General features: G+C 40.7%; 1 protein-coding gene across 1 annotated transcript; it reads right to left on the reverse strand.

Moving 5' to 3' along the window:
- Positions 1 to 1,082: 1,082 nt before the first annotated feature.
- On the reverse strand, positions 1,083 to 12,173 carry thumpd2 (THUMP domain containing 2). The gene is made up of 11 exons (XM_071921237.2): positions 11,980 to 12,173; positions 10,261 to 10,399; positions 8,574 to 9,218; positions 8,301 to 8,446; positions 6,780 to 6,857; positions 6,393 to 6,445; positions 5,406 to 5,493; positions 4,794 to 4,865; positions 4,315 to 4,429; positions 2,798 to 2,918; positions 1,083 to 2,227 (listed from the first exon to the last, which is right to left on the reverse strand). The coding sequence occupies exons 1-11, from the start codon at positions 12,088 to 12,090 to the stop codon at positions 1,879 to 1,881; spliced, it is 1,917 nt and encodes a 638-aa protein (XP_071777338.2). The 5' UTR covers positions 12,091 to 12,173; the 3' UTR covers positions 1,083 to 1,878.
- Positions 12,174 to 14,803: the final 2,630 nt, after the last annotated feature.

A 14,803-nucleotide genomic window follows, 5' to 3' on the forward strand; every position in this document is an offset into this window, starting at 1 on the left:
GAGCCTTGAGACGACTGAGATATGGATTGTGCAAAAAAGGGGGTGCAGCTCAGTGTAAGGTGGGTGGATGTCTACTTTCCAAAGAGAGTCTCGTCTATTGTTTAACAAAGCACTTTTCCAAGTGGAGCTGGACAGCACCGAATCAGGACCAGCTCAAAATGTCCATAAAATATAATTTATACATTTAATCAAAAAGCACTATTCAGGGGCATCCTGGTGGCTCAGTGATCTAAGATGCACACCATTTGTTTTATTCCATTATTCTTGTTTTATTTATTTGATTATCTTATCTGTGTTTACTTTAAATCTCTCTTGATAACATACTTGTTCATAATAGCTTCTAAGATTTTATAGCCTGTCCTTCGTAAAACCTTCTCGGTGCTGTGTTCTTTTAAATTGCATTATTTCTTTTATTCTCATTCCATTTTTATTGTAATTTGTTTTATTCCTGTTAAGCAATTTGTAACTCGTGTTAAGAAAAGTGCTCTATAAATAAAGTAACTATCCTCGTCCATCCCCCAGTCGTTCCTCTTTCTCTCCACTTCCAACTATCTGATAAAGGCCAAAAATAATCTTTAAAAAGAAACACTATTGGTTCATGTGGAACTAAGACTTTCTAGCCTTGTATTAAAATCTTCTGTACAGGCAGCAAACACATGCAAAGAATCACAAATGTTTTGGGGAGGAAAGTGTGACATATTGTATATAACCCATAAGCCCTGTTTGGCCCTGTCTGGCCCTGCAGTGGAAACTGGGCTAAGCAGGACTAACAGTGGCAGATGGCTGCCTGACAATGTAGCCAACAGGCGAATGTGAAGGCAGAACAGAAGTCATTACAGAAGACTGCAAAATCTTCATTTCAGTTCACTTAATAACACAATTTAGGGATTATACCAAAAAAAGAATAACTGCTTCCAACTGCAGTTATGATGCTGTGACTGGAAATTAAAGACAGGAAAGAAAAGTGGATGTAGGATTTGCTTCAGTACTGGTAAAATATTAGTTTTTCAACACACAAGACTCAAAATTCATCCTTGTTTCAAAAATATGCCTTTTAATCTTCACTAATCAGTACTCAGATTACTTTTTTGTGGTAAACTAGTAACATAATGGTTAGTTTTTCAATTCTTGTAACCCATTATTACTTTTTAACATTACATTGTTACTTTCATTTTTCTTTCACAGTTTAATTCATGGGTAACACCTAAGATTAGGGAACACATTAACTATTAATAAGTAACTTATTAACATGGATATTAGTAGTGTATTGGTTAATTATTAGTCATAACACACCACTTATTAGCACCTTATTCTGCACTATTGTATTCTACAAGTATAGCCCATTAACTATGGGTTTTCCCTCAATAGCATCTTAATTAGTCTTACAGCAGTCAGTAAGGAAGTTGTTGCACACGAATTGGGCTCTTAGTCTGCTTTGCTCAGTGTGGGGCTTATAAGGTGCTGTATCACATATTATTAAGATAAATTATTTAACTATTGAGGGAAAACCCATAGTTAATAGCTAATATGTGTTCCCTAATCTAAAGTGTTACCAATTTTTGTTATGGCAAATTTTAAACAAAAGAAGAAGAAAGTGAAAACCCTGCTACATCTCATGCAGACAACATGCTGCTAACTGAAAAAACACAATCTCAGTCTGCTTGATATAAATGAGATCGGCTTATTGTTTTAAAACCAGAGCCACAGTGTTGCATTGCATTTTAAAACAGTGATCAACAACACAGTGGGGGACACAAACGTACTCTAATGAGTTACTTGCAATGAAGCGTAACTTTGTAACGTAACCAATTGCTTTTCAAGGTAGTTAAGGAAGTAAAGTAACTGATTACTTTTAAGTGTAACTTCCCCCAACACTCATCAAGTCTCTGTCTTGACATATTTATGGATAAGTCCATCTATCGCCCCTAAGCTGACTCTGTGTGTGGCCTGGTGCTTCAGGGAGGAGAGAGGGGGAGGCAGTCCACGCTGCAGCCCAGTCCGAGGCTCTGTTTCCTGGGTAGATGTTGATTTGATCCCTGGGTGGCTCTGGAAGGTCTCCTGCTGTATGGAAGAGAGAGGGGGAGACGGGCAGTCCGGTAGCCCAGCCTGAGGCTCTGTGTCCTGGGGAGGAGTTGGTCCGGTGCCTGGGTGTGTCTGGAGCTTTTTCAGCAGACAAGATAACTGGGGACTCAGGAGGAGAACCAGGATACCACCAACACGGAGGACTCTAGACACACACACACACACACATACATACACATACACTTTAGATTAATCAAATCAATAAGACTAAACATTTTTTAAACATTTTTAAGGAACTACTGGAAACAGAACATGAGCGCACACAGACACACACACATAATTGATCAAATCAATATTTTATGTTGCAATGTTTTACTTGAACAATTTTAAAGAAATATTGGAACACACACAGGCACACAAACACACACACATGCATGTGTCCACACACACATTTTTTGGATGGAACAAATCAATAATATTTTCCTCATGCTTATTTGAACATAAATAAATACTGGAAATATAGGAAACACTTAAACACATGTACACAGGTGTGAGCACGCACCTACACTTACACACACACACACACACAAACTTAGACGTATTAAATCAATATGGTTTATTTAAACAATTCTAAAGAAATATTAGAAACACACACACACACACATTTTTGGATGGACCAAATCCATAATATTTTCCCTATGTCTATGTCAACAAGGAAGGAAATATTGTAAACACACACACACACACACACACACACACACACAGAGTCTCATACCTCTCCATCTCAGTGAGGATGAGTGGCAGGTTGGCAGCCATGTGCGTCTTGGTGCCAAACTTCCTGCCAAACGGCAGGTCAGAGACCACAGCGTCCACACTGGCGCTGGGCAGCGGCAGCTCTGCAAACAGAGGGGAAGACGGACAAGCCAGCAGCGCTTAAATAACAGGAGCTTGTTTAAAACACGCCAGCAGGGCACACACTCAGCCCTCTCACTGATTCCCATCCAAAATACATAGTTCTAGATCGGCGGTGAACCAAATGAAGAGTTCATTTTCAGCGCTAATATATTCATTTAGGGAAAAAGCGTCATTACCTGAAGTTCATCATTCAATATGTCTACAATATAATGAATTTTACCATTTTGTCAGTCAATAACTGAAGTTATCTAATATCCTTTAAACCACAATGCATTTTAATTTGATCTATCAGTCATTTTGTAGGACTACGTGTCACTTTTTTCAAACAGTGGATATCTCAGTTTGTAGCAAGTCAGTATTTCAGAAGTATGAATGATCCCATCTAAAATGTTTGTCTATTTGTTCCCCACAGTGAAATCGGGTGAGGGACTGTGGATCAGCCCCGGTCCGTCCGTCTGTTCGTCTGTCAGACTAAATCTCAGACACCACTTTTGTTGATGAAACTTTGAGGAATGATGCGTGTCATCGCTCCGTTCTGGCATTTTCCAAATTGATTGTCCCCTTAGGGGGGGGGGGGGGGGGGTGCTACAACGTTTGTTTACTTGTTACTGATTGGCCCAAGGGGCGCCTGCATCATTTGTGGGGAATGACATGTTTACATGCTTGTAAATAGTGTGTATTGTACATACTATGGACTAAAGATAGCTAATACTTTTAATATAATTTTACCCGCATTTCTGTCACCCATGATCATTCAAGGGACCCAGGAATATTTATTACATATTTATTTTATCCTTACTGTTTATTACGGTTATCCTTGTATTTACTTGACTGTTGCTCTTTTCCACCTCTGCCCTCCTCTCTTAATTTAATTCCCGTTTCACACTGTTCCATTGCTCTTTAAATTCATTTTGAGTATTCTGCTTTTATTTTGACTGTCAAAGCACTTTGTAAACTCTGTTTTTAAAGGTGCTATATAAATAAAGTTATTATTATAATATTATTATTATCTACTGTCAGGCCGCTGTAGCTTTGGCCCTTCATCTCTTTACTATACATTGTATTCCCATGATGTCACATGCATTTCCTACCAATATGCTGCTTTACCATGCACACAGCTCATTGGCTGTGGCTGTCACTTGATTATAATCACCTGTTAATTTATTACAATCAGTTATTTTCCTACCAAGATGGCCGTGTGGTGATGGAACAGAATACTATGAATAGGATGCTTGTAATGTTGGCAATCTAGGAACTGAAGCCGATTCTATTGTAGGTCACTCTAGATAAGAACCTCAGTTAAATGCCTAAAATATAAAATGTTTTACATCACAATCATTTTCACTTTATGCCGATATTTGATGCAAGTTTTCCTACCGATAGATGAAGCCTTTAGCAGGTGTATCCTGTTCCTCAGGTCTGCAAACGCTACGTTCTCATTGGCTCTCTGCAGCTGTCCATCATCGATGTCCATGCCCAGGAAACAGGCATCCTGATGATCCCGATGAGACCGTGGTTCAAATTACAATATTTTCATAAAACACAAGTTTTGATGTCATCAATGAGACAGAGATATGTCAAAACAAAAAGCAACCAATCAATCAACCAATTAATCGATTTTTGTTCACTATGATGTGACTGGGAAATATGACAACTAGACCAAATCACTCCATACCTGAAGAACATTGTCAACAACAACACATATTACAATATGTGAAAAGACGGCAGGTTAATACTGTATAAAATGAGCAGTCACGTGTATCGAGACATTTTGTCCAATTGCCAAACTCTTCAAAACCTGAAAATGGTCAAATTTACTTTTCAAACTTTCATACTTTTCAGACTTCTGTCCTGACCTTGTGTTCCTGTGCTGCTTCTATTAAGATGGTTCCCACTCCACACATCGGGTCGACCACACAGGAGCCTGGCTGGGGAACAGGAGATAATATAACACAATGTGAATCAAATGATTTTAGAACTCACACACTCACACTAACTCAGAGTAGCATTGCCTCTTCAGTAGGGATGGGACGATATATCGAAATTCATATATCGCAATACAAAAATATGACAATACGTATCGTGGGGTAGAAAAATGTGATATTAGCTCCATTTTATTCTGCTGTAGTAATCACAAATGAGACGCTTGACCATCACAGTTTCACAAGCTCTCCATCCAAATTATATTATTTCCACTTTGTAATGACATTTTTAAATTGTTGTTTACATTCTAGCAGCCAATGCCATTGCTAGAAAGATTTGTGGCTCAGAAATAAACATAATTCTGCACATTCAGACTTTATCGTCATTGAACTTTTATTTATTACATCATATCGTGGTTGTATTGAATCGTGAACCACATATCGCGTATCAAATCGTATCGTGAGATAAGCAGATCGTCCCATCCCTACTCTTTAGCAGTCACTAGCAAATAAATGTCACGTGTTATAATGTAAATGTGTTAGCACCTGTATCTGAGCCAGTGAGCCCAGAGCCCAGGCGACAGTCGACCTCAGTCCTGTGGTCTGAATGTAGCTCCGGTTAGCCAGAGGCAACCTGAGGGAAAGACACGGGAAAACTATAAGAGTGTTTCAGAAACTATAGACTGCTTCCACTTCCATGCATGATATTAACACCCTTTTTGAATTAAAGCTGCAATACGCAATTTTTTTTACATCTGTGACCCACCACCAGGCCACCGTGCCTAAACCCTCCTGTGTTCCTGTTTTGGGGACATTTTGGGGCGTATACCAATTGTACAAGACCCGTTCAAAAACACAGTGAACATCAGTATTGTGTTTTTTTTTATTACAGATTGGCCGGCTGCTTCTTCCACACCTGCGATGGCTTTACGGATGCTGGTTACCTCATCCTCAGGCTAGGTGACAGCTCATCAAGACGAGTGACAAGTGCTGGGGCATGAACTTGACCATCAAAAAACCTTTTATGTTGTAGCTTTAAAGTGAAAGCTTATTAGGAGGGATGCAAAATGGTTGCACGAGTAGAAATAAAGGACAGAAAACGGGTTTTCACTGTCTGGTCAAGCTGCAAATTCAAAAATTGCTGCATCTTTGAAATTTAATGATCAAATTATGTTTTTTTTCTTCTGTATTTAATGTTAGGGAAAGGCATATCGTCTCCAAATGAGGTTATATTTAGGGCTAAGGTTATCAGTAGGTTTATAATCAAAGCATCAACAGAACAACAACAGAAGGGGGGTTGAGGGTCTGGTGGGTTCACACATGACAACAGTACTAGTATGTTTTATCGAGTCTGGCTCCAGGGTGAGAGACTACATTTCTCATTTGGTTCCCAAGACAGACAAGGGTAAGAAATCCCTTATTTGGCTACTTCAGCATAAATTTCCGAGGCAAATTTGGCCCCTCTGAGAGAAGGGATACAAACATTTCGCACTGATCTACAGGTAGAACTGTGGAAGTGTTTTGGTCGACAACCTGGTCAGCGGCATCCCGATCAGGCAGTGGTCGTCACTCAAATAGACGTTCACCTGCAGAGGAGAGGGAACACACAACTAATGATGGGACAGTTTGACAGGAAAGCAGGTACTGGAGCAGAGAATCCCTGACCCTAACCCACCACCACAGTCCCGGGACGGGCTTTTCACACAAATATTCCCAGGAATATTCCCAGTACACCCAGAGAGTCATAACTAACTGAACACAACAAATCCCAAATGAATTCAGGAATATATTTTTTTAGCATAACAAAATGTACTAATTGTTGAGGAGGGTCAACACTGCTGTCGGAGAGAATATGGATCAGTGTGTGTGTGTGTGTGTGTGTGTGTGTGTGTGTGTGTGTGTGTGTGTAACTGTGTATACCTCCAGCTGTGGATTCTTCAGGTCAGCCTTCCAGCCCAGCAGTCTGCTCAGACCTGCTCCAATCACACGGCTCAGCTCCTATATACACATAAGACGCAAGCACATAATAATCCTATTAATATAATATACAGTTAGTTATATGCTAATGATGCTTTCTTTATACCGAAGGAAACCAAGGAGACGAGAGAGGAAAAGATCTAACGTTGGTTTGGATTTCACTCTTAAGTTTTGATTCGTTTCTTGCTGCGGGCCGAGAAGATTTCCCACCAGTGACCTTATACCTGATGCCAGAATTTAATTTGGGCAAATAGGGCAAATCTACAGTGTCTTAATTAGTGGGGATGGGACGCTCTTCTCTACTGCAGCACCACTTCATGATTAAGACTCATAAGATGTGTGTATTTTTGCATAAGAAAGCCTTATACAAAGACCAAAAAAACAAGAGTCACCCTTCTTTCTCTTTTACAAATAATCAATCTAAAAAAGTGGTAGAAGACACAGCAGGTAGAGAGCAGTATGTGACTTATGCCTGCCATACATTAGAAGACATTTAGTCTGACACACTTTCACATTTAACAACAATTTGTCTCAAGTCATGAGTTTTTAGTTCTACAGCTGCTCACATTTTATGATTCTGTTAAGAATCATCACACTAAAACACTAGTTTTGGTCGTAGTTCCAGGCTTTCAGTGCATGTGAAGGATTATACAGGCTCAAAACACTGATAATGGACTATGATGTTTGAGTGTGAATGAAGCTACAGCATCCCCCTCCTCCTCCTCCACCATCTACACACACACATACAGCAAACCACACACACACACACAACGCAGAGAGAGAGCGATAAAGAGAGAGATAAACTCTCGTCCTCTCCGCAGCTCCAGCAGTTTCTCCTCCAGTTCGACGGTCCAGTGGAACCGGGACTTGCGCTTCCCTGCCGGTATCGCCCATGTTTACGTGATTTTTTTACGACTTTATTCCGACTTAGGGCTGGACGATAATTCAATATTATCGTTTATCGTCTTTCAGTGGGATTATATTGTGATGATATGGTGATTTTGGGATATCGAGACGCAGAATTCTGCTGTCTGAACTGATGAGAACAAGCAAATTTTATTTAGAAACTCAGACAAAATGAAGTATGGCAGGAATATTATGTGAAAATTTCAGTTTAGTTTGACATCACACCAAACATTACCATTCGGTTCAATATGATGAACATTAATTTGATTATTTAACGTGATTTCGCTTATGTGAGCCATATCGTGATATATATCGATATCGAAAAAAATCCTTATGATTATCGTGATATTGATTTCAACCATATCGTCCAGCCCTATTCTGACTAAAATCGAAATGAAATATCGTCTAGCGTAAGGTCAGCATTATTCACTTTTACAAATTATCAATCTAACATTGATTTAACCAGACAAGGTCAGTTAAGTTGAAATTCTACTCTGACATGGAACACAATAATTGATTACATTTACAATATACCATGTGCAACTATACTTCTTCTACCTGTGTGCTGAAGCGTCTGGACAGAGCTCCAGTGCACTTGCAGCTGATCCTAAAAGAGACGGGGACAGGAGGAGAAAGCTCTGGTTTGTCCCCGCCGGGTTCCCGTAGTGTCCCGTCTCGTCCTGCAGCGGTCTCCACTTTAATACCTGGAGAGGTGATCGGGACGACACAGTGGGGAGCAAAGCAAGGACGACAGAAATCACCAACAGAGATGAACAAGAGGAGATTAAAAACTGAGATAACTGAATAAAAAAAACATATTCCTATTATTACCATGTTCCACATTGTCTGCATCACCCGTCTTACTGCAGTTCCTCTCTGCACTGTGGTGTTGTCCTGGTCCACGGCCACGAAACTCCGCATCCACCCCCCTCTCCTCTTCTTCATCCTCCTCCTCCTCCTCTCTCTTTCTCTCTCTCTCTGATGTCTCACCTTTCTCTCCATTCTGCTTCTCACGACTAGACTCCCAAACCGCATCCCTCCTCTCGTCCTCCTCTTCATCGCCGTCGTCCCTCTTTCTCTTTCTCTCCGACGCCTGGGTTCCACTTTCTCCACCACCGCAGGTTTCTCCGCTCCTCTCTTCCTCCCTCCGTCTTTCCATCCCTCTCTCTCTTCCGACCCCGTTCTCTTCCTCCTCTCCCTTTCTCTTCTTTTCCGACGCCTGCGTTTCATTTTGTCCGTTGCTCCATTGCTGCCTCCCATTCCCACTTTCCTCCCCCTCCTTTCTCTCAATCCCTCTCTCCTCCTCCTCCTCTCTGTTCGTCCTCTTCCTCGTTGGTCCCGCAGCAGTGCTTGGTGTGCAGGCGGTAGTTCTTCTGCCGGCCAGCTCCCCCTGCAGGCGGCTCCATGTCATTACAGCGCTGGTCCACTCACTCCTATCACCCAGAAGCCTGGACTGCAGCACAGAGGCTGCCTTTGCTACAAAGACGGTCAGAGAAAATGCACAATACTAAAGTCAATACAAAAAGAGGGCTATTAGCGTAGGTATGAAGTGGTTATGTTTTTCCCTCTGAGATTTTTGTCATGGCAAGGTGGAAAGGTCATTGTTATGATACTGTGACTGTAAATTTGGAAAGTTCATCTGTTCTCATATTTTTTATTTTAAAAACTAAAAATGCTTGTCAAAGGTAGGGATGCACCGATGCCACTTTTTCAATGCCGACACCGATTACGAGTATGAAAGTTTAAGTATCGGCCGATACTGAGTACCGATCTGATCCATTACTTTTACTGAACAGTGCAGGCTTACTTAGTTTGGGGTCAATGGACAAAATTATTGAGATAAAATCCTTGTTTTTCCCACTGTTTGAGAAATACAGGCTTCTATGTGCCACAAATGCATAAAATCAAGACAGTTTGCTTTTATTTCTTACATGTTACTCATGGCTTTCGGTATCAGATTTTAGTCTTGGGTAAAATCTCCAATACCGATATTCCATTTTAGCCTGGTATCGGCACCGATACCGATACCAGTATCAGTATCGGTGCATCCCTAGTGAAAAAAGAAGGTGCCTAACAAAGATTATGGTGGCAGGGTAACATGTGACGTTCCCCCTAGTGAAAAAAGAAAAAGAAAAAGCTATTCTATTTTATTCTAGAAGAACCTTTTTTAGTATTACAGCCTGTCTACAATAGTTGCCACAGCATGTGAGCTCTCTGCAAAGTTGTCCTCAAAGTAACGCACATAAATGAGAATTAAAAAAAACGAATAAAAGAAAAACAGGTGAGTAAAAGGAAGACAGTTAACTCGGTCCTTGGTGATCACTAGAGGACTTAAAGACAGTTTCATTTTGATAAAGGTGGAAACTGCCCATCAACTTCCCATGAAATAGACGGACCCGACTGTTTAAAGAAGGATTTCTAAGCTGCTGAAAGACAGATTGTACAAACAGGGATGCACGTCGTTATTAGAGAAGGTGTTTTGTACGATCGGTGTGTTTTCATGTGTCAGGTGGGCTACCTGGGCCGCTGTGGGCAGGTAACGTTACAGGTGAGTCTCGTCTCAACAGGAGGAAGAGTCTCTCCGCAGCCTTCAGCTCTCTGACTCTGTGTATCCCCGCAGAGCAGCTGAACAGCACTTTACCTGGGATCTGACACACCTAGACAAACAGCAGCGATGTCAACAACAACAAAAACGGTCACAAGTTTGATTCCTGCTGCTTCCTATCATGTTGAAGTTTTTGTTTTCATTGTAAGTTGCTCCAGCTTGCAGTATCCAATAAATGCCTAAAATGTCAATGAAGCAATAGTAAAATCGATCGTTCCATGGTCACAGGCATATTGTAAAGGCATTAAGACCCTGACCTTTGCATTCCTTCATTTTGGTTTCCTACAATTTTGGCGAACCAGGAACAGAAGTGTATTCTACTGTTGCACTGATTGTAAATCCCTCTGGATTCAGCCTACAGCATCAGCTATATACCCAAAATCCTATACAGTCTGTCTATACAGTCCACATTTCTGTCTGTATCAAACTACTGTGTGCATCAACTTCCAAGTCCAATTCCTTGGCAGTGAAAATGTAAACAGCAATAACATTTCATTCTAATTCTGATTTTCAGTGACAGTAGGCATAGGCTATTTCTAATCAGCCAATATTATCAGTAGTAGTTCTATATACAGGGACACAGTGGAGGTTAAACCCACCTACACTCAGTTTACTTGACTTTTTAGGCTGACATAAATCTCTCTGACATTCAAAGCCTGTAACACACTAAGAAGCATCAAAGGGATGTACTGTACAGTAAGTTATATAAAGAGAGGGTTTCCTCCATTAAGAGGGAAAGCAGAAATGAAAGAATGCATATAATTGATTTTTGTTCATATGGTTGGGATGCCTTGATGATAAGTGACGTGAGCTCATTATTTACCCCTCTTTTTATGATTTACCTTGACATCATTGTTCATGTAGCATCATATTGTGATATGATAATGACAGGTCTCACTGAGCAGTCTGTGGACCGTAAGTACAAAACAGGTTGACATGACGTCCGTTCGGCCACTGACGAACAGAATTAGTTGATAAATGACGAAAAGACCTAATTTAGCCTTAAAAACAACTTGTGATAACCATTAATGCAGTCATTGACTTGTTCCTCTAGATTATTTTGAATGATTTTTTGTGGCCTTATTTGGCCTCAAACACCTATTGCAATAAACAGATACTTGTTTTGGGTTTTTTTGACAGATTTAATAGATTCTTAACAAAAAAGGTAAGAATTTAGAAATGTAAGATTTTACATGCTCACTCCACGAAGCAGCCTAAACTCGCTACTCATTTTCTAACCCGGTTCCGATATCCCTCCGCTGTGAAAAACAGTTCTACTTTTATGGTGATTGTGATAACGTATTTGGGACTTGTAGTAAGTAAACATTGCTTCAAAAAAATGTTTAAACTTGTATGACTACTGACCACATGATTGTGCCTAATGTCAAAAAGACATTACTGCAGACACTCGGCTAACCGAAGTTAGAAACATGGAAGATTTTTTACTTTATTCAGACAGCACTAAACTTTTAATTTCTGGTTAGAAGCTGTTTTTAACATTTCTCTCTATTCTAAAGCGCACAGCTGACTGGTAAGACAGTGAAACGACAAGGGGAACAGCCGGTGTGACCGCCCGGTGGTTTAAAGAAGCTGACGGACATCAATCTGAATCAGAGCCGAAAAGCCACTCACATTTTCGGCTGCAAGCTTCGTCTTCACCTCCTGAACTAAGAAAAGCTCCATCCCGTTACCGGCGGTGCAGTAGTACCGAACTGAACTCCGCTCACCTCTCGGCTCAGTCATTATTGTAATATTATTTATTCAGTGATGACAAAACTCATATATCTGCCTGTGAAAGTGGAGGTTGGTCGTGTCGGTTCAGTGCGCCGCCATGTTGGCTTGTTTGTTTACACCGGAAAAGGAACTATTTAAACGGAACGATTTAATGCTGCGGCGAATATTCCGGGCCGGCAGGGGGCGCTGTGACACAGAGGAAAAGTCCCTGATACACTGTAAGCATGGCTTTATGGATGTTACAAATGGCAGCAATTTACATATTCATGGTAACATTTATCATAGTCTGGATGTATTAATGCGTCAGTGTTGCTCATACTTGTTAATATCGATTTGCTTTGTAATAATGGAGTGTGAATGTAACACAGCAGCATAAAGGCGACGAAAACAAGCCTTCATTTTGTGAGTCACTGGTGTTAAATACATGGATCGCACTGAGAACTGGGCTTCTCTTCATCTGTCTCTGTCACACACACACACACACACACACACACACACTTTCTCTTAATACCCAAATGCACAGGTGCACACACAAGCAGTATTCAGGCACACACACACACTTTTAATAAGAAACTGCAAAATGCTCTTATGCACAAAAACTTGCACGCACACATACTACACACACATTTAATACACTGCAAATGCAGCAACGCACACACACACGTTTAATACAAGGAAAGCACACACACACACACACACTCCTCTGCAGCAGTGTATTTGCTGGAGGCGGGTCTGAACAGGTGTTCCTGCTAAGTGAGGAGGTAACCTGTAATAAACCCTGCAGCAGATATAAGTGCATCCACACAACTCACTTTATCCCTCTGTCTTCTCTCTCTCCCTCTCTCTCTCTCTCTCTCTCCATTACTCTTTCATCTCTTAGTTTCCAATGCCATACTCTCTCTCTTTCGACTGTCTCTCTCATCTCTTGACTGTCTGTCTCTCTCGTCTCTCTCTCATCTCCCTCTCTGTTTTTTTCCATTCTCTCTCTCTCTCTCTCTCTCTCTCTCTCTCTCTCTCTCTCTCTCTCTCTTTCTCTCTCTCTCTCATATCTCCGTCTTTTCACTCCCAAACATATTTAATCCCTTTATTCAATGAGCAGCATTACTCTTGTTGCTCTTCTTGCCATAATAAACCCCTGAAGCCCTGACAGGAGGGAGCGGCCGGCCACAGTGCAGCGCAGGCTCATAACAATGTGAAGAATTATGGTGAGAAATACATTTGATATTACAGTGAACATGGGTGTTACTTCACATTGTGGTCCTGGCACTAAAGCTGCCAGGGTTAGGGCTTCTATTCCCACTGGAGCCACCCATGCTAAAAATCAATGTACCTCATTTATCAGTGTTTTTGTAAAAAATGTGTGTATATTTTCTCTAACTGAACACATTTACAAACATTTCGGAAGCGCACTTTTCATTCGTATCCATGTGAATATGGTGATACTCTAAATACCAATCAGTCATAATTAGTAAGTGTATACGCATTTATTATTATTATTATTTGCATTTATTTGCATTATTTGCACTGTCTCTATAGTTTTATATTACCTTTATTTTATCTTATTACCTCTTCTCTTTATTATCTTCCTGTACTTGTTTTTCCTTGGTACTGTTCTGCCAGTTGCGGGATTAATAAAGTGCTATCTCATCTTAACTTATTGAAAAGTGTGTTAATGGGACAACTGATTAGGGCTCTGGTAAAGTAACACGGACCTTTTCTAGAAGCACACAGGAGCAGAAGTGAGGTGATGAAGTCAGTGTGTGTGTGTTTCTCCGACAGATATCACTATAGAAAAAAATTATGGGAATCGCTGATTTGTCATGCGTTACGTAAAAATACAGAACCGGAAGGTTTTTTCGAATTATGTTTTATTCTTTCAAGTATCAATATCCACCTTAATGTGTATTTCTTAACACATTTTCTGTCTCAATGTCAAGAGACAGGCTACTGTCACTTGAACTGGTTAGGACCAATTCTCAACCAGTATGTGCAGGTTTAACATGCTAATAGCTTCTACCGGTTGAAACCACCAGAGACCAGTTAGACCCAGTATCACCCTTTAAGCCCAGTAGCCACATCAGTGGAAATATCACCAGTAAAAACCAGTAGACATGTTCCAATTTACTGGTTTACTCCAATTTCCAGTAAACCAGTTCCCTACCAGTTACAAATCAGGTGAATTTTCTACTGAAATAATCAGGTGGAACCAACTGGATCCAGTTGATTTCTATTACTGGACTTTCTGCTAAGGTATAGTGGATGTTAATGTGGTGTCAATAGAGCGCAGCGGTTGTGAAGTGAAAAGGAAATTATTTGACCTACAAAGTGACTCAAAGAAGAGAATAGCAGCGTGAAGTATTTCAGCCGCCAGTGGAGGTGAAGGCACTCGATCAATGAGTAAATCAGTCACATTATGGGAGAAATCATCATCCAGTACTTCAGAGTTAGATAACCTGTTTGTTCAAGATACTGTAGAAATAAACCTGATAGAGCGCAGGATGGATTTACAGGGTTTCCACCTGACGGGACACTATGCAAGTTCCCCCTTTTTGTTTGTCACTCTCCTCTTTAAAGTTTCATTTGTGACCGTCTTCATCAGCCCGTAATATTGGATGTATCCGTGTAGAAAGGAGACATTAATACTCCTTTCACCAGCTGCCATTTCGAATAATTAGCCCCGCCGCCGCCGAATGAACGCGACAGCCTCTCAAAATGGCCGCCG

The sequence above is a fragment of the Centroberyx gerrardi genome, chromosome 15, assembly GCF_048128805.1.
Source record: "Centroberyx gerrardi isolate f3 chromosome 15, fCenGer3.hap1.cur.20231027, whole genome shotgun sequence".
NCBI lineage: Eukaryota > Metazoa > Chordata > Actinopteri > Beryciformes > Berycidae > Centroberyx > Centroberyx gerrardi.

What these genes read in the sequence shown, in the direction of transcription:
- thumpd2 (XM_071921237.2), bottom strand. Translation starts at nt 12,090, where the DNA reads ATGACTGAGCCGAGAGGTGAGCGGAGTTCAGTTCGGTACTACTGCACC. An exon ending in ACCTGCCCACAGCGGCCCAG is followed by an intron (nt 9,219 to 10,260) that starts GTAGCCCACCTG and finishes CCGTCTTTGTAG; the next exon opens with CAAAGGCAGCCTCTGTGCTG. An exon ending in AAGCAGCACAGGAACACAAG is followed by an intron (nt 4,430 to 4,793) that starts GTCAGGACAGAA and finishes CGGGATCATCAG; the next exon opens with GATGCCTGTTTCCTGGGCAT.